The following is a 26,845-nucleotide window of genomic DNA, read 5'->3' as shown; positions in this document are numbered from 1 at the left end:
AGCAGAGCTCAGCACAGGCCAGGCCTGAGGGACTCCAGAGCTTGTTACTGAGTATCTAAGCAAGAGTTTGTCCTGCCTTGGAATTAAAATGTAGAAATAACAAGTGACTTGTAGAAATAATTGTAATGGGACTTGACTCTGCGGCAGCTGCGGAGGGAGTGGAGATACTATGGTTGCACTTCCCTTCCCGGGCGCCCCCAGGGTGCCCCCACATCACTGTGGCCTCCGGTGTGGTTGCTGTCATCCGTCTCCCCTTGTTCTTCGAGTATCTCATGGAATTCACCTCCCCACCCCCAAATCACTGTTCTGTCCCCAGGATCAGCAGGCCCTCTGCTGCGCCATCAGGATACCGTATGATCCCATGTTGTTTCTCAGCATTTCTCACGGGCCCTGGGACTCCACAAAACAGGAATGAGCAGCTTCCTGCTTGGGGCGCTGGAATCTATCACTAAAGGCAAGAGGAACACCGTGAAAAAGCATCGAGTGCACCTAATTCTCATTGACCATTTCCACGCCAGAATGGAGAAGACACTAACTAGAGGAGCCTTTCATATCTTCTTCCATAAAATCCCACAAGAAGCCATACAGTTAATAGTTTGCTTTCCAGCTTAGCTTATTTGTCCTCCTTTCTTGCATTATTCGTGCCCTTGAAACAGGAATGGGGGCAAAAGAATTAGGTTGTTGCCATCCATGATTTTATAATTAAATCTTTTTTTTTTAAGCTGTATGTCCTTGCTAAAAAGATGTAATTTGTCTTTCCAGATTTCTGTAAACTAGGGTTTCTCAGTATCAGCACTGTTGACATTTGGGGCTGGATCACTCTGTTGTAGGGGGTCGTCCTGACCTCTCCCAACTAGATGCTAGTAGCGTCCCTCCCCCGCGGGTTATGACAGTCAAATTTGTCATCAGACACTGTCAGATGTCCTCTGTGGGGAAAAATAAATACAAATGGAGGAAGTGCAGGGCTAGCGAAACCTCGCCCACCCCTCCCCTCATCCCTGAAAGGCAGGAGGAAACCTAGAGAGAAGGCTGGGCCTCTACTTAGGTTGTACTTGGCTGTTAGGGGATGTTGGTGTTTATAAGCTGGACAATCAGGCTAAGCTGCCCGCAGTTGAGAACCTGAGAACCACTGGTATAAACATAAAACTTGGCACACTTAACATGTTTTTGTTTTTTTATGAGGTGTTGGGAAATAACTGTGCTTGAGAAGAGTGTATTATCATATCTGATGTTTTATCCTTTGAATATTTTCAGATTTTTCACATATTGATCCCATGATTATATACTTTTGAGGGTAAAATATCTTTTATCTTTTTTTTTTTCTAAACAGTATGCAAGCATTGAAAAAAATGGTGAGTTTTTCATGTCTCCCAATGACTTTGTCACTCGATATTTGAACATTTTTGGAGAAAGCCAGCCTAATCCAAAGACTGTGGAGCTTTTAAGTGGTGTAGTGGATCAGACCAAAGATGGGTATGTTTGTTTTTAATTACCTCATTTAATTTTTTTGATTGAAATAGCTTTCTGTTGCTTTAAAGATTAGGAAGTTAATGAAAACTTTTCCATCTCAAGCATTTTCTCTACCTATTACAATTAATTCATTATTTTAGGAATAATACCTTTAACATTTCCTTCTTATCATAGTTGGGGATTCTATGTGTGTATTTTTTTAAGACTTTATTTAGGGAGAGAGAAAGAGCACTCTTGGGGGGGGAGGGGCAGAGGGAGAGGGAAGGAGAGAATTTCAAGCAGACTCTGCGCTGAGCACAGAGCCCTACGTGGGGCTCTATCTCACATCCCATGACCTGAGCCGAAATCAGGAGTCGGATGCTTAAATCGATTGAGCCACCCAGGCACCCCTATGTGTGTATTTTTTGACAGTAAGGAACTTCTTATAGTTTCAGAGACTTATTGTAGTCGATGAGTGGTATAAGATCTACTAGAATATTTATACATATATTGGTATTTTTCAAGGGAACTGTAAAAATTGTGAGTAAATGTAAAATATAGCTCTATGAACGTAACTTTTCTATGGTCTTTCCCTCTGCTCAAATAACTTTTGAAATCTTCCATATGATTAAATAGTATGAATCTGACAGAATAATATGATGGTTCCAAATCACTAAGAAGGGCATTCTACCCAAGCTGGAAGAGACTGACACTTTGCTGAATGTCTTTGGATTTTTTTTTTCCCTTACCAGTGTTGTCAAATTTAAAAAATGAGTTTTTCCTAAGCTGTTTAAGATTGCAGTTGGCTTTTACCATTAAGTGTGGAATATTGAGACCCACACTCTTGGTAATACAAATATCAGTGTTCCCTAATAGCCAAGTACCATGTCCAAGAACTGGCCTTCTCCATAATAACTGTGGTAGACCCAGCCTCCTACCCTTGCTCTACCTGTCAGCACCCCCTTCCATAGATTGCAGTTACCTGCTGTTCCGGAGTGGCTTTCTCTACTCTGGGCCTTCTCTGTCACCTGTCTGATTTTTCCCATATGCGCTGGTTAAGATACAACTATAGTAAAATTTGTTGATGTATTGCAAATGCTTTCAGTTTTTACCAGCATTTCCCTTTTCTTATTTATGCGCCTGTGGTCCCATCTTCCATCGACGTAATCTCTAAAATGAAGGTCTTGCGGGTAGGAGGGAGAGGGATGGATATTGGCTGTGATACTTACAATAACATCCCGGAGAGCTGCTGGAGCATGCCTTCTCTGTTTATTATTCTGACAGAGGTTATTTGGGTTACTTCTGTTTTCTATCTCCACCCCAACACAGCATTTTTTGCTTGGTGGGAAAGTGTGTGTAATGTATGAGCAGGTGATCATTCCCTCACAGGGCCTCTGCTGGGTGGTGCTTGGAGAGGCTGATGTATATTTCACACTAGTCCATTGAAGCAAAAGCTAGATAGAACATAGATTTATTCCCCAGATGTATTTTTGGAGGGGGGGTAATTTGGTTGCTTTCACACACCTTGTGTTCATGATTTGTAGGAAGTGTGACCAAGCTCACATACAACAAAAATGGTCTGATTCAAGGTTTAAGATTCATTTTTTTTTCTTACTTGATAGCTTAAAAATTCTTTAAATTACAGAAACATTGAAAGAATATAATGAACACCTATAAAGAATATGATGAACAAAGCATGCTCTGCACCTAGATTGACTAGTTGTTAACAAATTTGTCACCTTTGTCTTCTCTTTTTACACACGCATGCTTTCTATATACAAATATATGCATACACATCGTTTTCTTTTTTGGCTGAGCTATTTAATTGTAAACTATAGATGTCATGATGGTTTGGCATTTATCTTCTAAGAATAAGAACATTCTCCTACATAACCGCCATACCATTATCTTCCTTAGGAGAATTAACAGTGCTGTGAAGTATCTTCTAATTTCCGGTCTGTATTCTAACATACTGGATCTTTCTACCTGCCCCCAGCCTCAAATGGCTCATTGCTCATTTTTGGTTTTTTTGTTTTTAAATCTAGGATCCAGGCAAGGTTCTTTTATTATATTTAGTTGTTATATCTCTTTTAATCTAGAACAGACCCTTGCCTTCTAATGTTTTGTTTTGTTTTGTTTTTCCCATGATACTGACTTTTAAAACCCAGGCCAGTTATTTTATTGAAAGTCCCACAATACTGGACTCGTCTGATTGCTTTTTCAGGCCTGGATTCATGTTAAAGTTTTTGGTGCAGGTTAGGAGTGATTCTGTACTACCTATTGTACCTCCTCAGGAGGCATGTTGTCACAGCATTGGTGATGGGAAGTTTGATCAGTTGGTTAAGGTGGCATCCCCTAGATTGTACAGAGATCATTTTTGTTTGTAATTAGTAAATAGATCCTGAGACCATGTGCATATCCTGTCTCCCAGCAACTTTTCATCCACTAGTGTTAGCATGGATGATGATTCTTTCCTGAATTAGTTATTATGTTGCGGTTTGAAAAATGGTGATCTTTAAAAGATTTTATTTATTTATTAGAGAGAGAACACATGAGCAGGGGGAAGGGCAGAAGCAGAGGGAGAAGCAGACTCCCCTGCTGAGCAGGGAGCCAACACAGGGCTCGATCCCAGGACCCTGGGATCATGACCTGAGCTGAAGGAAGATGCTTAATTGGCTGAGCCACCTAGGCGCCCCGAAAGACAAGTGGTGATTTTACTAATTTTGTCATTTCTCCTGTATTTATTGTCTAGCATTCTTTGTTAAGAGAAAGCTTTCTTCCCTCCACCCTGTTTTCTTTCTCTCTTTATATCAGTGTAAAGTCCTGGAAGTTTTTATTTTAAATTCAATGAATTATAATCTAACTGTTATTCTTGTGGATGCTCAGCTTATCCCAGTGTGGGCAGGGGGAGTCCCTTCAGTCCAACTCCAGTGCCTGTGAGTGCTCCTTGCTTCAGGCAAGTAAGATGTTCCACGCTCACTGTGGGTATTTCCTTCCTCTAACCTGGAAATCACTCTTCTTCAAGAAGTCCTGTCTTGGTGCTTTTAGGTTGGGAACGGTGCTTAGAAATAGAACGCTGGGCACTGGCTTATCGTTACTAGGTTGTTACTATTTCTCTGGCTTCTCAGTGGAAAGAACGGAGACATATACTTAAAAAAAAAATCAAAACTTCATAATGACATTTCCTATTTAAATTTAACACGACAGGATTTTTTCTAATATTTGATCTCTTTCGGTGAACATATTGGTTCCTTATTTATTAAATTAATATATTTATGGGTATTAACTTATATAATTGTAATACCTTCTAATGTTTTTTTCCCCATTAACATACATGCTTTTCCTATTTATTTTTATAGGTACTCTGCAAAAATAATAGCCTTTGATTCATTAGATACAGTAATGTAACATACGTTGTACATATTGTACATACATAATGTAACGTGTATATTTTTTCAAAACTTATAACAATCTAAAATGCTGGCTCTGCTTTCTTGGTTGTGCAGATGAGCTAGCTGGGGCTGTGGGTTATTAAGCTGTTGGCCACCAAGCCTGGCTTCCTCCAAACACCATGTAGCCTTTCCACCGTTTCAGACTGCCTTTTCTCTCATAATCTTGTCATCCTCTTTAACTTGACATTTTCTTTCAGATTTTGTATTATCTTAAATCTCAGTGTTTCAGTGTGACAGAGAAAATCTTAGATGGCCTCAATCTGTTGCCCTATGACTTTTTCTTCCTTCAGTGCAAAAACCTCAGTTTCAAAAGGGAAAATAACCACCCATAATCTTTTCACCTCGACACGATTATTTAGAATTTTTTCAGTGTCTCCTGTGATTTGTTAACCTGCATCAATATTTTCCATAATCTGAATGTATTTTAATTGCACTTCTTTTATAATCTTTTAGACTGAATCAACCAATTCTCATATTTCTGTATGCGGTTCATATTAACAGTGATAAATAGCTTCATCCTTTTCTATGAAATTATGTACCATACTTTATGAAATCATGCCCTTCTAGAGTTATTTCAGTTTTCTTTTTGTTTCTAGTTTTCCTTTTGTTTAATTCCCTTGAAAGAACTTAGAGGCATTCTCAATGCAAGGGTAGAAATATTTTAAGTCTCACCATATGTATTGTACCTCTTTTCAAAAGCATGGAGTAAGCTGAAGAACTTGTCTAAACTATTTAGGCTTTCTGAGCTAGTAGCACAGTGCTGGTGTTTGAGCCGAGACCTGCCTAAGACCCAAGCCTGTTCAGATGTTCACGTGCCATTTTCCCTAAGCCTAACCCTGACACACAGCTCCTCAGTATTTACTTCACAAATAGGTGTAAACATACATCTGTTCTCAATGTAAAACTGCGAATGCCTTCGTTTCCCCTTCCTTTCCCTTTCTTTGGAGGCATAGCATTTATCAAGTTCACAAGTCACAAATCATCTTCCCAAATCAACTACTGTTCCTTGAAAAAATTACACGATGAAGCCACATGTTGGCCTGTGGAAGCACAACACCTACACCGAAGAGAAAGCACTGGTGTGGGTGCTCTCTGTCTCTCCAGGCTCTTTTCACATCACTTGGCTGGCCAGAGGGATTTTAGTGCATAAGCTTAGTAAAGCTTTTGTAGATCGGTAGATCAGTAACTTTAGGATTTAAGTATAGTGGCAGCTGTGCTGACCTAGGTGTCAGGGTGAATTGAAATAGTTATTTCTGGGTAGATACTGGCCCACCAGCTGTGGTTTCTTGCATGTATAGACCAGGTCCTGCATATTTTCAGATCTCTGGTGTCTAGTCCAATATCTGGCCTGTTTCACAGCAGTTTATTGACCAAACATAGGTAAATCTACTAAGAAGTATTTGTTCCCCCTCCCCCCTTAAGTTATGAGAGCCCAGGTATATTGAGGAATGGAAGTTCTAGTTCAGTTTCTAGGTTACTTACTATAGTGGCTGAATAACGTCTACCTAGACATACCAAGTCATAATCGCTCGAATTTGGAAATGTGACCTTATTAGGAAAAAGTATCTTTGTAGATATGATTAAATCAAAGATCTCGAAATGAAGAGATTACCCTGGCTTATCCATGCCTTAAATGCTGTAAGTATCCTTATGAGAAGTAGAGAGAGATGTGACTCAGACACTGGGGCCACCAGAGGCTTAAAGAGGCAAGGAAGGCTCCTCCCCTAAAGCATCTCCCTTTGGAGGGAGTGTGACCCTGCTGTCACCTTGGTTCTGGACTTCTGGCCCCCAGAACTGTGATGGAACAAATTTCTTTTGTGTTCAGCAACCTAGTTTGTACTAGTCTCTTACGGCAGCTCCGGAAACTCATACTCTCACGTACCCGTTTTCTCTGTGGTTTAGAAAGCCTGTAGTCACAACCGGCCTGATCGTAAACAGCCTTTTTTCCAGTAGTAACTTCTGGCCAGATCCCAATGTTTTCCAGGAGACCCCTGCCGTAGCCTGTCTCTGTGAGGGCACAGCCCCTTCCTGAAGGCTTCATTTCTGTGTGGGGTTGGGCCGAACTCTAGGCATGGAAGTTAAATGCCTGTGCACTGCATGAACTTCCCGGACAGGGATTCTGTTTTTCTGGAGCACTCTTCATTCTGATTCAGTGTTTCATTGGGTAGTGACTTGGTCACACTTCCATTCTGTGAGCTTCTGGCCCATTTTCTGAAATGCAGAGGCTAGTGTGCCAGGCGCCTGGGAAGTGCAGGACACAGTGATGGAAGAGGCAGGAACTGTGTGGGAACTTGTACTTCATGTCAAGGATTGGGGATCTGTACTCTGAGAGCAATGGGGAGCCATCAAAGGATAATTTGAGTCTGGGGGTTGGCACAATTTGCCTATGTTATAGCCTACTCAGAGTCTTTGATTTCACCTTTCCCCACCCCTCTTCTAATTGCCTGTTGTGTTTAGATTTCCCCAAATTGCACTGTTTTAATAGATTTAATAATGGGTTTAATCAATTTGTGAAGTTCCTTGAGAGAGAGAAGAAACTTTGAATGCCTGGTCCTGGAAACTCTCTGTTGGTGGGCCTCATGGATAAGGAGAGCTTGTTGCAGCATTTGAGGAGAATGGAGAGGGGGGCAAGGGAGGGTCTCGAGGACCCTCTGTTTTAGGGTCCAGACCCTCTTACCTTAGCTGAACAGTATGAATTCTCTGCTTGATGTTGGATTTATTTGTATGATTTTTGATGTGTGTTTTAGATTTGTCATCATTATGTTTTTGTTTAAAATGGGAATGAAGCTTTCTTTGTGTATTATCCGAGGGTGATTTTTATACATTATTCACACAGCTATCTACCAAGAGCAAGTAAAAATAAATTTTGTGCACGTCCTTTTGAGCTTTGCTCTTTGTTGTTTATTATTAAGGGATATCTCACTAGAGAGAGCTGGGCTCAAAACTGTTTTCCCTAGTACTTGAACTTCTTACCTGGGAAGACTAAGTGGGGCCTGAATAAGCTGGAGGTATTGGATGCCTGGCCTCTTGGGCTCAGGATGCTCACTGACCAGTACAACCTGACCCCTGCCCGTGTGGGGTGGGCGCTGGCTGGCTCCGGCATCTAATCAGTTTGCTGAGATCATGTATGACTAAAAACATTAACATTTTCCATCTCAGGTATAGAAGTTCTTTGCACTCTGCACAAGAACAGAAGTTGGCTCTTTTGAAAAAAGGGATATCAGAAGTCCGGATTTCTTAATGAGCTAACATGTCCATTTTACCATCACAGCCCCCACTTTATTGTATTAAAATGATAGCTATATAATCAACACATAATTCCTTTCTCTTCAGAGGACAGAGTCCAGGGCCTGTTCTCATTTTTGAGACATGAGGAGTAAGAGTGTCAAAGAAGAAACAATAAAAAAGAAATCTAGGGTTTTAAAATGTGTGGCTGTATAAATCAAGTGTGTTCTCTGCCTTTCCCATGTTCACTCTTAAGCTGAGGTAAAAAAAAATATATGGCCTTTAAATACTTCACAAGGTGAAGGAGGATATAATAATGTTGTTGATGATAAAATCATTTTTATATACCTGTTTTCACTTTGTGAGGCTGTTGCGATGAGAGCCAGGCCTTGGCCACATGCTGGGAGTTAATGAGGTTTACAATTGGCAATGCTTAAAGAGTATTAGGGTAATGTATTTAAATATCAGCAGTTCACAGTCTGAAATGCTCATCATCTGTCAAATATAATCCGGAATCAATAAGAGGAGGTCTTTCAGTTTGCTAACGAGGAGCGTTTTCTACATACTAGGGTGGACACAGATTTCAGATAAACACCTGAAATTCACAAACTATAGAATTAAGCAAAAGCATCTCTTTCATTAAAAAAAACTTGGTAATAATCAACAGCAGTCACCTGAGAAGCTTAAATTTTCTTCTTAGTCATCAGACTCCCAAATTAATCTACCAAAACAAAAAGCCTCATTAGCAGCTCTCATTGAATCAGTGTTTTTTCTTTCTCTCAAGGTGTCTGATTAACCCCCTTTCTTTTTGCATTTCTCACTTTGTGTTAATATTTGATGTCTGAAATCATAGGGGGGTGCGTGCAATGTGGTGGCTAGACACTGTCTGCAAGGAGCAAATTAAAAAGAATTCTTAAAAAGGTTTGTATTATGTCGCTGGTATATTAGAAAACCTTTAGGAATGTCAGGTGCCTGGGTTTATTTTTCTTTTTAATTCGAGAAAGGGTTGATTAATGACTGGGTGTTGATTTCACTTCTCATTCATATGTGGGGACAGCCCTCCTCCTCTTCCCCCTTCTTCTACGTGCGAAATGCAGGCCCTCTTTTGGAGAGTGTTGCTGTCAAGGGAAGGTGAGAAATGGGGCCAGGGCTGGAGGGGGAGGGGTGGGGAAAGGAGGGTTGTGGATAGATGACAGCATAATGTAAGCTGGCGGGAGTGACTGTCGGGAGCGGAGCTCTGACATGTAGGAGAGAAAAGGAAGAAATTCTAGTGCATTGTCTGAGAAGGAGGTAGGCTCTTGTTGAGAATTGGGTGAGTTCATCTAGAACAGCTGTTCTCAAAGTGTGGTCCTTGGGCCCCTGGGAGTCTCTGAAAACCTTTTCAAGGAATCCGTGAGGTCAGAACTGTTTACCTAATAATACTAAGATTCACATCTGTCTTTTTCACTGTGTTGTCTTTGAACGGATGGTTCTAAGAGCAGTGGGGGGGTCAGACGTGTGGTGCCTTAGCTGCAGTTAAGGAGTGCCACCAGGCCAGACAGGACGAGTGAGCAGTCATGCTCTTCACCACCACATGTTCACAGTGACGGAAGTGATGAGGATGTCAGGTCCACTTCAGTACGTCCTTGAAGAAGCAGTAAAAATCATTGATTTTTATTAAATCTCACCCTTGAGTACACGTAATTTGAAAATTCTGGGTGACTGTATGGAAAATTGGCATTAAGGGTTGCTGCTGGTTATTGTCATGGGGTTGGTTGAGGAAAAGCGCTTGAGCAGCTGCTTTGAGTTGCTGGCTGAGCTAGTCATTTTTTTTATAGAACATTTTTTATTTGAGAGAATTAAAATTTTCATGTGACAGCTTCCCAATACTTAGACTTTTCTGATGTAATTAGTGGGGATATTAATGATTGTGAGTTTATAATATAGTGTAATGAAATGTGCCAACATTCGGAAGATGAGCATAACTTAGGGAAAGGTGTTTTCTCGTTGTCCAGTACAGGGGGTTTCAAAATCATGCCTGGGTAAGAGATCTATTCCCAGTGCAAGACAGACCCATGGAGTTTAATGTAACACAGTGGGATGCAGTTTCGGATTCCACATTGTAACTGATCTCTGAGGAACGATCACTTGTTAGGATTTGGTGTTGTACTGTAGAGTAGCCACAGTTATCTGAAAAGGCTGTTAAAATACTCCTTCCTTTTCTAATGAATCTGCATGAGGCTGAAATCCTTCATATCCCTCCAACAAAACAATGTATTATAGCAGATTGAATGCAGCTGTCTTCATTACGTCAGCCATTTAAGAGATTTGCAAAGACATAAAATACTTTTTTCTCACTACATTTTCTGTTTTAGAAGTTATTTTTCATAGATATGCTATTTATATGGCCATGTAATAGGTTTATTCACTTGTAAATGAAGTAATGAATACTTTAAAAGTTTATCTGTTTTAATTTCCAGTACAGTAATTATACATATAAACCACATAAATAAAAGCTCTTTGGAATCTTCAATACTTCATAAGAATGTGAAGGGGTCCTAATACCCCAAAGCCCCAAGAAACGCTGAGCTAGAGAAGTGGAAGGGCAGGTAGAGTATAGAGTAGAGATGTTGTGTAGATGTGGTGGTGGGACTTGGGGGAAGTCGACTTCTGGTTTCCCTGGTTCTGCTCTGGGAGCTAGATGAGAGGGAGGATGCGGGCTGAGGTACTGGCAGTTTGAGGAGAGAGGAGAGCATACTACATAGTTACCTAGAAGTGGGAGTGGTGAAAGGATCCCGGGCAAGACCCACTTGAGGGCCCACCTGAGGGTTTGTGGTCATGACCTTCAAAGTGAGACCAGTTAGTGCCGCTGAGGGTTTTACAGAGTTCAGCTGCTTGGCTCCTGGCATAGAATAGGAAGGGACCAACATAAGCAGGGTTAAGGGCTTGAGCATTGAATCATCAGAGTAGGAGAGATGCCAGGGAAGTGAGGGGTATGCAGGGGAGTGATTATAATGATTGCCTGTAGATTGAATCTGGGTAAGGGGCAAAGAGAGGACGTTGGCATTGGAGTCAATGAGAGGGTGGTAAGCTTACTGAATTGTATGTTTGAGTGTGGTTGAAGACTGTTTAAGTTAGGGTATAAGAGGAAAGAAGAGCAGGAAAATTAGGAGATAGTGGCCCAAATATGAGATGCATGACATTGAGAATAAGGAAGTATTGTAGTTATCAGTATGGCAGACTTCTGGAGTCTGACCGTGGGTATGAGTGTCTGAGGAAGGGTGGAAAAAAAAAAATCACTGGAAGAGAGGAGGAGCTCAAGTGTTTGGGAGGTCAGAGTGGTGTGTGTGTGTGTGTGTGTGTGTGTGTAAGATTTTATTTGAGGGGGAGAGAGAGAGAGTGCGCACACACATGCGTGTGTGAATGGGGGAGGGGCAGAAGGAGAGGGAGAGAATCCCAAGGAGAGTCTGTGCTGAGTGTGGAGCCATGCAGGGCTCAGTCTCATGACCCTGAGATCATGACCCGAGCTGAAACCAAGAGCTGGATGCTCAACCAGCTGAGCCACCCAGGCACCTCAGGTCTAGGTGTTTGAAGGCTTGGTGTTGAAGTGTTAGTACACAGAGCTAAAATGTGTTTGGGGGTATGAATCAGGGGTCATTAGGTGATAGAAACCAGGAAGGTTGCTGTGTGGTGTAATCAGGTGGGGTGAGTATTTAAACAGGAGTGGGGTAAGGAAGGAAGGGCTGGGGAATGGCCTGAAGAGGTGATGAGGAAGAAGGAGTATACCTGCCCTGTTTATAAGCCTGGTCCACCTAGGATGGCAGAAGAAAGCCCATCTGTATTTATGAGGGGATTGCAGAGGGTTGCCCTCAAGGAAGAGCCAGGTATTGGTTACAGCAATAAGGCGAAGGGATATTTAGAGGATTCCTCTGAAAGGGATCCCTTTAGAGAGGGGGATTGAGCAAGATTTTGCTCATTATGTCTTGTAGAAGGCACAGTGGATGGGTTTTTGAGAGATGGCACAGAATAGGGGAAGTACAGAGCCCTGGGGATTAGATGTAGGTGATGGAGGCGAGGTGAAGGGAAATCTAGGGCTGCTAGTGGAGGTTGACATGCACAGGATAAAGGGCACGGAGATTAGTCCTGGTGCAGTCCAGATCATGCATCCTGGGAGATAGGGATCTTGCAGGGTGGTAAGAATGCCTCGAGAGGAGCAACTTTATTACCTGAAAAACTTTCAAAGCAAAAATATCCTGTGGGATTGGATTTCTGCTGATAGTTCCTCCTAGATGGTTAGACCAAAGAATGGTAGGAAGCAAATAGTTAACTGTGTACATAAATGGTCTGGTGGTAACAGTTTCCATCCATTTTCTTATTTAATCTTTATAACAAGTCTTTAAAACTGGTGCTTTCACTCCCTACTTACAAAGGGAGGTACAGAATCAGAATTTAAGTAGTTTGCCCAAAGTAACATAGTGAGTTGCTGGAACTAGAATTTGGACCCAGTTCTTTTGGGCTCGGACCCAATCTGTTCTTCCATGGGACTTTCTACACATAGAGGAGAATATTGAAAATGGACCTTTGCGTGAGAACTGTGCCTTTGTCCTTGCTAACAAGTTCTGATGTCCTTTGCAAGATTCTTAGCCCCCAAGACTCATTCTTCGGCCAACATACGGTGGACCCAAAACCTCTGCCAACGACCGTCCACAGCCACAGACCTAGGAAAAGCTCTCCTCACATTCCTCTCATCCATTTTTTTCTAAGCCAGGGTTAGTTTTTGGATCATTCTCCCCTTTCACTATTCTTAGACTCAACCTTGAGGTCCCGTTGGCATACCATATTCTCAGAATTCTTATTTTTCTTTACTGGGCCAACTGAGGATACCAACCCCTTCTTCCACATTCTTCTCAGCATGTGGAGGTGCTCAGAAAATGAAAGAGCAAAACAAGTGCTCTCCCACTCTCTTGTTTGGTTGTCTAGTCTTGCTTTATTCTGTACTAGAGGTGTTTAAAACTCACATCTAAAATGTTAAAGGCAAAGAAATCAAGGGTAAGCTCTGTTTCCTGGCTGCTCGAAGATCTGTTTCTCTACCAAAGGCAGTGTCCTGGGCACGGGGCATGGCAGTTGCTGGAATTAAAACGGTCTTGTACTAAAGCTGCGAGGGATTCCTGAAGTGAATTGTGAAGAGATTTGGTGCCTGTTAACTTTCCCATTGATGGTGGGGTTTTGGGATTTTTCAGTCTAGAAGAGTAAGAGATGAAAGAAGATGACTACTGAACTTGTGTAGAAATTATAAAGTCACTTAGTCTCTGTAAGAAAGGACATACGGTGTGGTAAAGTGACCAGGTGTTACAGACCTGAGAGAACCTAATACTTGAAAAATCTAGGTTAATTTCAGATTTATTAATTCATTTAACAAATATTTATTGACATTAGCTATGTGTCAGGCACTGTTCTAAACAAAATGGTGAACAGTGTACTCTTATATAGCAAATAAGGTAAACCAGTAGATAAGTATAAGATACAGAGGTAGGTGGCTGCATCTATTAAAGCACGGGAAGGAGGTGGTGAGTGGCTGGCTGTGTGCGCTGGGGTGCCATGGTGGGTAGGGTGGTCAGGGAAGACGTCTGCAAAATGACATTTGGGCAGCGATTGCAGTAAGAGTGAGCCAGGTGAGAATCTGAGTTGAGCTTTCTAGGTAGAGGTAATAACAGATGCAGATGAGATAGGAAAGTGCTTGACACATTTGAGAAGTAGCAAGGAGACCGAGACTGGCAAGGAGCAGGAAAGTGAAAGAAACCAAAGGTATCCAGGGGCCAGGTTGTGTAGCTCTTGGACAGTTTTATTCCAAATGTAGGAGAGGTCATTGGAGAGTTTTGAGCATGGGACTAACATGATGTGAATTAAATTTTGACAGGCTCTCCCTAGCTGATTTGTATGACAGGCTCTCCCTAGCTGATTTGTATGACAGGATATCCCTAGCTGATTTGTAGAGAATACAATGAAGTGGGCAAGAGTGGAAGAAGGCAGAAGATGGCAGCATTAGAGCGCTCATTGTGGAGATGGTGGTAAGTGGTTGAATTTTGGTTTTTCTTGCTGGATTGGCTCTGAGATGGGAAAGGGCAAGCTAAGCAACTGAGGGAGTCCTGCAGGAGGGATAGGTTTGGAAGCAAAAGCAAGACTTCTGTAGGACATGTTAGTATCGATGTGCCCATTCCACATGCTCCTGGAGAGCTCGACTGTTAGGTGTTTGCATCTGGATTTCAGGGGGGAGGTCAGCTTAGAAGTAGAAGTCAGCCAGATTCCTTGATCTGAGCCAGTTCTCAGCATAAGCCGCTGGTGTTGTAATAACTTCTGAGGATTCAGTGAGTTGGGGGTTATTTTTTGTGGGAATGGGGGTCTTTATTATATTGAGTATCATGAACTCATAGAATGCTTTTTAAGTTAATACTTGGCATGTTTTAATCAATTGTATTTATCTCATTTTGGCAGTGGGGGCCCATTTATGTTTTCTCCTTAGCGATTCAGTAGTATTTGATAGCTTACTTGGTTTCTGGTACAACAGGACGTTGTTTTGTATATTTCCTGTTCCAGACCTAGAATCGTCCACTCTTCATGGAGTCTTTATTCTTTTTAATGGGCAATTGTAGTTAGAGACCACAGTCTAGGTATCAGGTGTGCTTCTTTTGGGTTCCCATTGCTTTGAGGTCTTTCCAACAGCTAATGGGGGAAAAGTTTTCAGTTCATATGGGATTTCTAACTCAAAGTTGAACAATTGACAAGATTAAATTTGAAGTATTTTTATTTCTTTGCTTTTTCTGTCATCTCTTTACTCTTTCATTGAAAAATCTTGGTTATCAGCAGCATTCATGTAATTATATATTTGCAGTATGTAGGTTATATTCAAAACAGTAACACCAGTATTGCTGCTAACAGTTAGATATTGAATGATGTTTAAGATTTCTTTTCAGCTCTTTTTGTGCTTTGATTGTATCCCACTAAATACTTAGAGTGAAAAGACTGTGTTTCTAAAGTTATTTGAAACAATTCATTTCTCTGTGTAGTTTTGCCACCAACTTGATCTATGGTTGAGGTTCATTAGTTTCAGTTTGTTTTCAATTTTTAGGGATTGCTTTTTTTCTTTTAATTTAATTCTTGAATATGTAAAACATATGTTGCCCAAGTCAAAGCTATATTAACAGAAGCAAGAAGTACTTAGAAATGTGACTTAACATGTCTGCCTCCTTCACCCTGCCTCCTCTCTTCCCTTAGAGGTCACTCTCCTTTCAGTTAGTTCTTGGCTTCTTCCACGTGGTATTTCTCCCCCAAGTATAAGTAAACTGGTGTTCATTTTTCTGTCCCCATTCATACCCAAGAGGCAGCTAGGTAAACTCTCTCTATACTACATATGTATATATATCCCTACGAGAGACAATATATAGTGTGAAACACAACCAATAGGATATATATGGGGGTGGGAAGAGGGAGCAGAGAGGGAGAGATTTTTTTCATAAGGAATTGGCTCATGTGATTCTGAAGTTGAGAAAGCAAGCTGGGGTTCCAGGAAGGTCAGTGGTGTAGTTCACTCTGGAGCCAAAGGCCTGAGAAACAGGTGAGCCAATGGTGTGAGTCCCAGTTTGAGGGCAAGAGAAGATGGATGTCCCAGCTCAGTCAGGCAGGCAGAGAGCAAGTTCTTTCTTCTTCCGCCTTTTGTTCTATTTAGGCATTCAACAGATTGGACGATGCCCACCCACATTGGGGAGGGTTTTGCTCAGTTCACCCATTTAAATGCTAATTTCACCCAGAAACACCCTCACAGACACACCCAGAAATAATGTTTAATGTGGACATGTTTAATAATGTTTAACCCCAGATCCCAGTCAAGTTGACACATTAAATTAACCATCACAACATACGGGTAATATTATCCCTAGGACATACATACGCTTGCTTTTGTCACGTAGCTATAGATCCTAAAGATCACTCTAAATACATAAAGAAATCGCCCTCATTCTTTTTTATGGCTGCTTAGGATAAAAATATACATTTTTAGGGGCACCCAGTGGCTCAGTTGTTGGGCATCTTCCTTCGGCTCAGGTCATGATCCCAGGGTCTGGGATTGAGCCCCGCATCGGGCTCCCTGCTCAGCGGGGAGCCTGCTTCTCCCTCTCCCACTCCCCCTGCTTGTGTTCCCTCTCTCGCTGTCTCTGTCAGATAAATAAATGAAATCTTTAAAAAAAAGAAAAAGAATATATACACTTTTAATCATTTCCTCAGTTTATTCTAATACCTGTTAAAGCTTGTGGGCCATTGCTTTTTAAGGAGGCTTACGTTATTTGGGTCATAAGGAAATTTTCCCAGGGTTCTTGTCAAAGAGAACTGGACACACCATTAGGAACTAGATGAACTGTAATTATACTCAGGATATCCTTTTACTTCTAACTACTTCACACCTTCCTGCATCAAACGCTTCCAAGTGTTTGCCTCCCTTGTCCACTCCTATAGGAAAAGGGCTTCAATGTTTGAGATCTCAGTGTTAACTCTTCTGGTCACTGCTTCCCTCAGACAGAAAGGATTGTTCAAATGAGAAAGACACTGTATAGTGGAAGGAACATGGATAGTGGTTGAAAAAAGCCACATTTACACCTTACTAAGTTTCTTTTTTTTTTTTTTTAAGGTTTTATTTATTTATTTGACAGAGACACAGCGAGAGAGGGAACACAAGCTGGGGGAGTGGGAGAGGGAGAAGCAGGTTTCCCGCTGAGCAGAGACCCCGAGCCACCCAGGTGCCCCAACACCTTAACTAAGTTTTTTTTTTTAATTTTTTATTGTTATGTTAATCACCATACATTACATCATTAGTTCTTGATACAGTGTTCCATGATTCATTGTTTGTGCATAACACCCAGTGCTCCATGCAGAACATGCCCTCCTTAATACCCATCACCAGGCTAACCCATCGCCCCACCCGCCTCCCCTCTAGAACCCTCAGTTTGTTTTTCAGAGTCCATCGTCTCTCATGGTTCCTCTCCCGCTCCGACTTACTCCCCTTCATTCTTCCCCTCCTGCTATCTTCTTCTTTTTCTTTTTTCTTAACATATCTTGCATTATTTGTTTCAGAAGTACAGATCTGTGATTCAACAGTCTTGCACAATTCACAGCGCTCACCATAGCACATACCCTCCCCAGTGTCCATCACCCAGTCACCCCATCCCTCCCACCCCCCACCTGTCAGCAACACTCAGTTTGTTTCCTGATATTAAGAATTCCTCATATCAGTGAGGTCATATGATACATGTCTTTCTCTGATTGACTTATTTCACTCAGCATAACACCCTCCAGTTCCATCCACGTCATTGCAAATGGCAAGATCTCATTCCTTTTGATAGCTGCATAATATTCCATTGTGTATATATATATACACCACTTCTTCTTTATCCATTCATCTGTCGATGGACATCTTGGCTCTTTCCACAGTTTGGCTATTGTGGACATTGCTGCTATAAACATTGGGGTGCACGTACCCCTTTGGATCCCTACATTTGTATCTTTGGGGTAAATACCCAGTAGTGCAATTGCTGGATCGTATGGTAGCTCTATTTTCAACTGTTTGAGGAACCTCCATACTGTTTTCCAGAGTGGCTGCACCAGCTTGCATTCCCACCAACAGTGTAGGAGGGTTCCCCTTTCTCCACATCCCCGCCAACATCTGTCGTTTCCTGACTTGTTAATTTTAGCCATTCTGACTGGTGTGAGGTGGTATCTCATTGAGGTTTTGATTGGGATTTCCCTGATGCTGAGCGATGTAGAGCACTTTTTCATGTGTCTGTTGGCCATTTGGATTTCTTCTTTGGAAAAATGTCTGTTCATGTCTTCTGCCCATTTCTTGATTGGATTATTTGTTCTTTGGATGTTGAGTTTGATAAGTTCTTTATAGATTTTGGATACTAGCCCTTTATCTGATACGTCATTTGCAAATATTTTCTCCCATTCTGTCGGTTGTCTTTTGGTTTTGTGGACTGTTTCTTTTGCTGTGCAAAAGCTTTTTATCTTGATGAAATCCCAATAGTTCATTTTTGCCCTTGCTTCCCTTGCCTTTGGCGATGTTTCTAGGAAGAAGTTGCTGTGGCTGAGGTCAAAGAGGTTGCTACCTGTGTTCTCCTTTAGGATTTTGATGGAATCCTGTCTCACGTTTAGGTCTTTCAACCATTTGGAGTCTATTTTTGTGTGTGGTGTAAGGAAATGGTCCAGTTTCATTCTTCTGCATGTGGCTGTCCAATTTTCCCAACACCATTTGTTGAAGAGCCTGTCTTTTTTCCATTGGACATTCTTTCCTGCTTTGTCAAAGATGAGTTGACCATAGAGTTGAGGGTCCATTTCTGGGCTCTCGATTCTGTTCCATTGATCTATGTGTCTGTTTTTGTGCCAGTACCATACTGTCTTGATGATGACAACTTTGTAATAGAGCTGGAAGTCTGGAATTGTGATGCCGCCAGCTTTGCTTTTCTTTTTCAATATTTCTCTGGCTATTCGGGGTCTCTTCTGATTCCATACAAATTTTAGGATTATTTGTTCCCTTTCTTTGAAAAAAGTGGATGGTATTTTGATGGGGATTGCATTGAATGTGTAGATTGCTCTAGGTAGCATTGACATCTTCACAATGTTTGTTCTTCCAATCCATGAGCATGGCATGTTTTTCCATTTCTTTGTGTCTTCCTCTATTTCTTTCATGAGTATTTTATAGTTTTCTGAGTACAGATCCTTTGCCTCTTTGGTTCAATTTATTCCTAGGTATCTTATGGTTTTGGGTGCAGTTGTAAATGGGATCAACTCCTTTATTTCTCTGTCTTCTGTCTTGTTGTTGGTATATAGGAATGCCACTGATTTCTGTGCATTGATTTTATATCCTGCTACTTGACTGAATTCCTGTATGAGTTCTAGCAGTTTTGGGGTGGAGTCTTTTGGGTTTTCCACATACAGTATCATATCATCTGCAAAGAGTGAGATTTTGACTTCCTCTTTGCCGATTTGGATGCCTTTGATTTCTTTTTGTTGTCTGATTGCTGTGGCTAGGACTTCTAATGCTATGTTGAATAGCAGTGGTGAGAGTGGACATCCCTGCCGCGTTCCTGACCTTAGGGGAAAGCTCTCAGCTTTTCCCCATTGAGAATGATATTCGCTGTGGGTTTTTCATAGATGGCTTTTATGATATTGAGGTATGTACCCTCTATCCCTATACTCTGAAGAGTTTTGATCAAGAAAGGATGCTGTACTTTGTCAAATGCTTTTTCTGCATCTATTGAGAGGATCATATGATTCTTGTTCTTTCTTTTGTTAATGTATTGTATCACGTTGATTGCTTTGTGGATGTTGAACCAGCCTTGCAGCCCAGGGATAAATCCCACTTGGTCGTGGTGAATAATCCTTTTAATGTACTGTTGGACCCTATTGGCTAGTATATTGGTGAGAATTTTTTTTTTTTTTTTTTAAGATTTTATTCATTCATTTGAGACACAGAGATACAGAGAGAAAGCACGAGCAGGGAGAGAGGCAGAGGGAGAAGCAGGCTCCTCACCGAGCCAGGAGCCCAATGTGGGGCTCGATCCCAGGACCCCGGGATCACGACCTGAGCCGAAGGCAGACGCTTAACCATCTGAGCCACCCAGGCGCCCCTTGGTGAGAATTTTTGCATCCATGTTCATCAAGGATATTGGTCTGTAGTTCTCTTTTTTGATGGGGTCTTTGTCTGGTTTTGGGATCAAGGTAATGTGGCCTCATAAAACGAGTTTGGAAGTTGTCCTTCCATTTCTATTTTTTGGAACAGTTTCAGGAGAATAGGTATTAATTCTTCTTGAAATGTCTGATAGAATTCCCCTGGGAAGCCATCTGGCCCTGGGCTTTTGTTTGTTGGGAGATTTTTGATGGCTGCTTCAATTTCCTTAGTGATTATAGGTCTGTTCAGGTTTTCTGTTTCTTCCTGGTTCAATTTTGGTAGTTGATACATCTCTAGGAATGCACCCATTTCTTCCAGGTTATCTAATTTGCTGGCATAGAGTTGCTCATAATATGTTCTTATAATTGTTTGTATTTCTTTGGTGTTGGTTGTGATCTCTCCTCTTTCATTCATGATTTTGTTGATTTGGCTCATTTCTCTTTTTCTTTTTGATAAATCTGGCCAGGGTTTTATCAATCTTGTTAATTCTTTCAAAGAACCAGCTCCTAGTTTCGTTGATCTGTTCTACTGTTCTTTTGGTTTCTAGTTCATTGATTTCTGCTCTGATCTTTATTATTTCTCTTCTCCTGCTGGGTTTAGGCTTTATTTGCTGTTCTTTCTCCAGCTCCTTTAGGTGTAGGGTTAGGTTGTGTATTTGAGACCTTTCTTTTTTCTTGAGAAAGGCTTGTATTGCTATATACTTTCTTCTCAGGACTGCCTTGGCTGTATCCCAAGGATTTTGAACAGTTGTGTTTTCATTTTCATTGGTTTCCATGAATTTTTTTTAATTCTTCTTTAATTTCCTGGTTGACCCATTCTTTCTTTAGTAGGATGTTCTTTAGCCTCCATGTATTTGAGTTCTTTTCAAATTTCCTCTTGTGATTGAGTTCTAGTTTCAAAGCATTGTGGTCTGAAAATATGCAGGGAATAATACCAGTCTTTGGTACCGGTTGAGACCTGATTTGTGACCTAGGATGTGATCAATTCTGGAGAATGTTCCATGGGCACTAGAGAAGAATGTGTATTCCGTTGCTTTGGGATGGAATGTTCTGAATATGTCTGTGAAGTCCATTTGGTCCAGTGTGTCATTTAAAGTCTTTATTTCCTTGTTGATCTTTTGCTTAGATGATCTGTCCATTTCAGTCAGGGGGGTGTTAAAGTCCCCCACTATTATTGTATTGGTGTCCATGTGTTTCTTCGCTTTTGTTATTAATTGCCTTGTATAATTGGCTGCTCCCACGTTCGGGGCATAGATATTTACAATTGTTAGATCTTCTTGTTGGATAGACCCTTTAAGTAGGATATAGTGTCCTTCCTCATCTCTTATTACAGTCTTTGGTTTAAAATCTAATTTGTCTGATATAAGGATTGCCACCCCTGCTTTCTTTTGGTGTCCATTAGCATGGTAAATGGTTTTTCACCCCCTCACTTTCAATCTGGGGGTGTCTTTGGGTCTAAAATGAGTCTCTTGCAGACAGCATATTGATGAGTCTTGTTTTTTAATCCAATCTGATAGCCTGTGTCTTTTGATTGGGGCATTTAGCCCATTTGCATTCAGGGTAACTATTGAAAGGTATGAATTTAGTGCCATTGTATTGCCTGTAAGGTGACTGTGACTGTATATTGTCTTTGTTCCTTTCTGACCTATGCTGCTTTTAGGCTCTCTCTTTGCTTAGAGGACTCCTTTCAATATTTCTTGGAGGGCTGGTTTCGTGTTTGCAAATTCCTTTAGTTTTTGTTTGTTCTGGAAGCTTTTTATCTCTCCTTCAATTTTCAATGAGAGCCTAGCTGGATATAGTATTCTTGGCTGCATATTTTTCTCGTTTAGTGCTCTGAAGATACCTTGCCAGTCCTTTCTGGCCTGCCAGGTCTCTGTGGATAGGTCTGTTGCCAATCTAATATTTCTACCATTGTAGGTTACGTATCTCTTCTCCCGAGCTGCTTTCAGGATTTTCTCTTTGTCTCTGAGACTCGTAAGTTTTACTGTTATATGTCGGGGTGTTGACCTATTTTTCTTGATTTTGAGAGGGGTTCTCTGTGCCTCCTGGATTTTGATGCCTGTTTCCTTCCTCACATTAGGGAAGTTCTCTGCTATTATTTGCTCCAATATACCTTCTGCCCCACTCTCTTTCTTCTTCTTCTGGGATCCCAATTATTCTAATGTTGTTTTGTCTTATCGTATTGCTTATCTCTCGAATTCTGCCCTCGTGATCCTGTAGTTGTTTATCTCTCTTTTTCTCAGCCTCTTTATTTTCCATCATTTGATCTTCTATATCGCTGATTCTCTCTTCTGCCTCATTTATCCTAGCAGTTAGTGTCCCCATTTTTTATTGCACCTCATTAATAGCCTTTTTGATTTTGACTTGGTTAGATTTTAGTTCTTTTATTTCTCCAGAAATGGTTTCTCTAATAACTTCCACACTTTATTCAAGCCCAGCTAGTATCTTTAAAGTCATGATTCTGAACTCTAGGTCCGATATCTTACTGATGTCCGTATTGAGTCGGTCCCTGGCTGACGGTACTACCTTTTGTTCTTTTTGCTGAGGTGATTTTTTTCGTCTTGTCATTTTGTCCAGAGGAGAATAGATGAATGAGAGAACAAAATGCTAACAGGTTAACAACGTCCCTAGGAAATATACTGTATAGAAATCAGAAAAGACGTGAAACCAGGGGAAAAGAAAGGGAAAGAAAGAAAAAAGAAAGAGAAAAAAAAGAAAAAAGATAAAAACAAAAACAGAACAATACAGAAAAAGCAGAATATGATCAAATATGATCAGGCTAGTGCATAGATCAGTGCCACACACTAGATTTTGGGCGTATTTTGGTCTGTTAGAAAAAAGTGCCTCCTAAAATTTTAAGGGAAGAATGACATATGTGTACAAAATAAGGGTTGATACAATGAAGGGATGGAAGATGATTGTAAAGATGAAAATTGTAAAAGATTTTATAAAAGGAATTGATACGGTAAGAAGTTGTTTGAAAAAAGAAAGAAGAAGATTTAAAAAAAAAGGAGAGAATGTGATCAGGCAGGAGACTAGAACAAAGCCATACACTAGTGATTTAGGGTATATTTTGATCTGTTAGAAGAAACTGTATCTCAAAATTTTAAAGAGAGAACAACATATATATATGCCAAAAATAAGGGTAACTACTATGAAGGGATAAAATATGACTCTAAAAATGAAAAATAAATATTTTTTTAAAAAAAGGGATTGATAAGATGTTGGTTGAAAAAGGGAAAAAGAAATTAAAAAAACAGTTAAAAATTAACTTTGGAAAACTAATGAATCATGGTAAAAAAAAGCCATGAATTCTATGTGCAGTATTCCCCTAGCGCTGGAGTTGTTTGGTTCTCCTTGATTGGTAAACTTGGTCTTGGCTGGCTGTTCGTGCTGGTCTTCTGGGGGAGGGGCCTGTTGCCGTGGTTCCCAGATGTCTTTGCTGGAGGCGGAATTGCCCTGCCCTTGTCGGTCCCAGCTAAGCAAGCTGCTCGGGTTTGCTTTTAGGAGCTTTTGTTCCCTGCAAGCTTTCACTACGGCTTTGGAGGACGACAGTGAAAATGGCGGCCTCCCAATCTCTGCCCCAGAGGAGGCAAGAACTCGGGGCCCCGCTCCTCAGTGCGCCCCCAGAGAAAAGCAGCCAGTCACTCCCGTCTCCCCGGTCTCCAGCCGCACTCCGTGCTCACCCGGCCTGTGACTGAGCGTTTCTATCTCTGGCACCCGACTCGGTGTGGAGTCTCCAAACCCAGCAGATCCCTGCGGTGCACTCCTGCACCGCTTCTCCTGGGGGAGCGAGGGGAGTCTCCCCGGATCTGCCGCTTGTCGGGTCCCTGCTGGAGGAGCAGTGGCCCGACTGGGCTGCAGATCACAGTTTATGGCCACCCCGAGCTGAGAGCCCGCGCCTCGGCTCCGTCTCTGCAGCCGGCTTCCCCGCTCCAATACCTGGGAGCTCTGCTGCACTCAGGCACCCCCGGTCTTTCTGTGACCCCAAGGGTCCTGAGACCACACTGTCCCATGAGGGTTCCACCTTCCGCTTAGCCACTGGAGCGACGTCCCTCAGCGGAGCCGACTTCTAAAAGTTCCGATTTTGTGCTCCGCGGCTCTATCACTTGCCAGAAACAGCCAACGGAGGCCCCCTCCCCCGCCATCTATCCTCCCGAATATCGCCTCGGATTCACTTTTCCACACGTCCTACCTTCCAGTAAGTGGTGGCTTCTCTGTTCAGAGAGTTGTTGCTACTCTCCTCTTCGATCTCCTGTTGAGTTCGTAGGTGTTCAGAATGGTTTGATCCCTATTCAGCTGAATTCCTGAGACCAGACGAAATCCAGGTCTCCTACTCCTCCGCCATCTTGCTCCGCCCCCTTAACTAAGTTTCTTAAAAGTTCTGGAATCTTAGCTGATACAAGTGACCTAAGCTTTCGGAGGCAGTCTTCTCGTCTGATTAAATGGGATTATTCCTTCCTCTGTGCACACTTCTGTTGTTGCCGCCCAGTGAAATACTATCTATGATGGTGTAGTCAGCTTTCCCTTGTCACTGTTCTTACAGGAATGTTCCAGCATTCCTTCCCCCTCTTCTGCATATCACCTGCCACCCCTCTGCCCCCATTGCTGGCGTCTTTCTTGGTGACACACATACCTTCCGGTATTTTTACCAAATGAAGAACATCTTCTCATGATTCCACTTTCTCCTCCAGCTTCTGCCTCCCTTCTGTTCTTTCTGGAAAGCTCATCAAGAGCATTCTTTTCTGGCCCTCTGCAGTTCACCCCGCCTATTCATGCTTGAATGCACTCCCCTCGGATTTTCTTCCAGTGTTTTGCTCTTGTTAAGATCCTGAGGAGGAAACCGTCTTCCTCCTGTGTGTGTCTTCTTTACTGCTCACACAGAATACTTCACTCTGACTCTGCTGGTCACCAAATGTGTGGGGGTTTTTTCTCCACACCAAGCCATTCTGGTGTCGACGCCAGCTGGGTGTCCTACAATTTAACTCAATTCTGACGGTGTCTGCCTGGAATTAGCATCAGATCCTGAGGGTTGAGGGCTCAGCCGCACAAGACCGCCTCCCTCTGCCTTCACTTTAGATGGCAATCACAAGACCAGGTTGTTCCTGTGCTTCTGACTGATCACCTATAAATCGGACGTTCTCATGATCCCCTCCTTGAGTTTGGTTAATTAGCTAGAGTGGCTCACAGGACTCAGGAAAACAGTTTCCTTACTCTTTACCAGGTTTTTATAAAAGGATATGATAAAGGCTATAGATGACAATCCAAATGGAAGAGACCCATAGGTGTGGAGCTTCCATGCCCTCTCCCAGAACTGCCACATGTTCACCAACCTGGAAGCACTCTGAATGCTTTTGGGATTTTTATGGAGGCTTCACCATGTAGGCATGATCAATCATTAACTCCATTTGCAGCCCCTCTGCCCTCCCTGGAGAATGGCGGGTGGGCTGAAAATTCCAAGCTTCTAATGATGGCTTGGTCTTCTTGGTGACCAGCTCCTATTCAGGAGCCCACCCAGAGTCACCTTATTAGAACAAAGCCACAGCTGTCACCCAGAAGATTCCAAGGGGTTTAGGAGCTCTGTGCCAGGAACCAGGGGCAGGGATCTCTCTATAGTTTTTCTATTACCTCACAGAACTACATAGCAAAATCCAATCCAAGTCCTCAGGTTAACATAGTTTCTCCCTTGCACCTTCTGGAGATACTCTCTTTGCTTTCAGGACACTCATCACGTTCTCTTGCCTCCCTGATTGTTCTTTCTCAGTCCCCTTTTCTGGTTCTTCCTCATCTCCCATCCTCAGAGCTCAGTCTTTGGACTTCTGGTTTCTTCTGACTACTTCTTAGTGATCTCTGCTCATCTCACCTCACAGTTCTAAATACTTTATAATTCCTACTTTTGTGTCTCTAGCCCTCTCTTCCTGCTTGAACTCCAGAGTCCTATCTGCCCACCTCCTTACTTGAGATCTCCATTTGCATATCTGTCTGGCCTCTGGAAACCTCAGGTGTCCTAAACTAGGTTCCTAATTCTTTTCTCAAAAAATGTTCTTCCTTTCTTTTTTTTTTTTTTTTAAAGATTTTATTTATTCATTTGACAGAGACACAGTGAGAGAGGGAACACGAGCAGGGGGAGTGGGAGAGGGAGAAGCAGGCTTCCCGCCGAGCAGGGAGCCCGATGCGGGGCTCAATCCCAGGACCCTGGGATCATGACCTGAGCTGAAGGCAGATGCTTAATGATTGAGCCACCCAGGCGCCCTTGTTCTTCCTTTCTTATTTGCTATCTCAGGACGTTCCATCTTAACTGTTGCTCAGGTCCAAACCTGGGAGACATCCTTGCTTCCTCCTTTCCTCTCACACTTCAAATTTAATCTTTCATCAAATCTAGTTGGCTTTGCCCTCAAAATATAGTAGAACTCCTTCTGTCCAATTTCTTAGCACAGTGGCAGGAGCAACTGCTTCTCATCAGGTTTCATGATACCAATATAAACAGTATGGAAAGGAAGATGCCAGAAAGTTGACCAAGAGAGATAAAGACCTAGTAGAAGTTGGGGGCAAGTCCAAAACATGAGAAAAGGTTCAAAGGCAAACTCCAAGACAAGCTCAATTACATTGTCTTGTTTCCTAAAGGCACAGGGGACAAATTATAAGGAAGTTTCCAAATCAGTTCCATAACTTCTGTGGTTCTCTCTAGAGGACTGGCAATTTGAGGCTCCCTGACCAGGGCATCCCTCGAGGGGAGGTGCTTAGTAAAAGACTCAGCAGGTGGATTTCTAACACAGAGCCCATGTAACCCGCACCAGAAAAGGTGGTGACCGCCCTGGCTGCTAGGGAGGATGCGTAAGAGGGACAGCAGGGGGGCAGATGTACCCAGCACTGCAGTTCTGCTTCGTTTTTGGTTTTTCCTCAGGCTCATCTAAATGTAAATTTTCAAAACCAAAACTGTATTAAATGAGCATCAAAACAGAAAGAAAGAAAGAGAAAAGAAAAAAAAAGAAAAGAAAGGAAAAGAAAGAAAAAGGAAAAGAAAGAAA

At 42.0% G+C, this 26,845-nt stretch overlaps 1 protein-coding gene across 4 annotated transcripts in view; it reads left to right on the top strand.

Annotated features, from left to right (window-relative positions):
• The window catches only part of SLC25A13 (solute carrier family 25 member 13), a 184,484-nt gene that overhangs the window by 31,906 nt on the left and 125,733 nt on the right, over positions 1–26,845 (top strand). For 2 of the 4 annotated variants that reach the window (XM_088018338.1, XM_028119853.2), the window contains exon 3: positions 1,331–1,473. In XM_088018338.1, the coding sequence (XP_087874464.1) occupies positions 1,331–1,473 (143 nt within the window). Of the gene's footprint in view, positions 1–1,330; positions 1,474–26,845 lie in introns of those variants that run through there. The other 2 variants (XM_028119860.2, XM_028119870.2) reach the window with 2 other exon arrangements.

This window comes from Eumetopias jubatus, unplaced genomic scaffold (genome assembly GCF_037043125.1).
Source record: "Eumetopias jubatus isolate StellerSeaLion01/CBP00866 unplaced genomic scaffold, mEumJub1_p1.0 scaffold_14, whole genome shotgun sequence".
NCBI classification, from domain to species: domain Eukaryota; kingdom Metazoa; phylum Chordata; class Mammalia; order Carnivora; family Otariidae; genus Eumetopias; species Eumetopias jubatus.
This window is presented reverse-complemented; position numbering and strand designations above follow the sequence as displayed.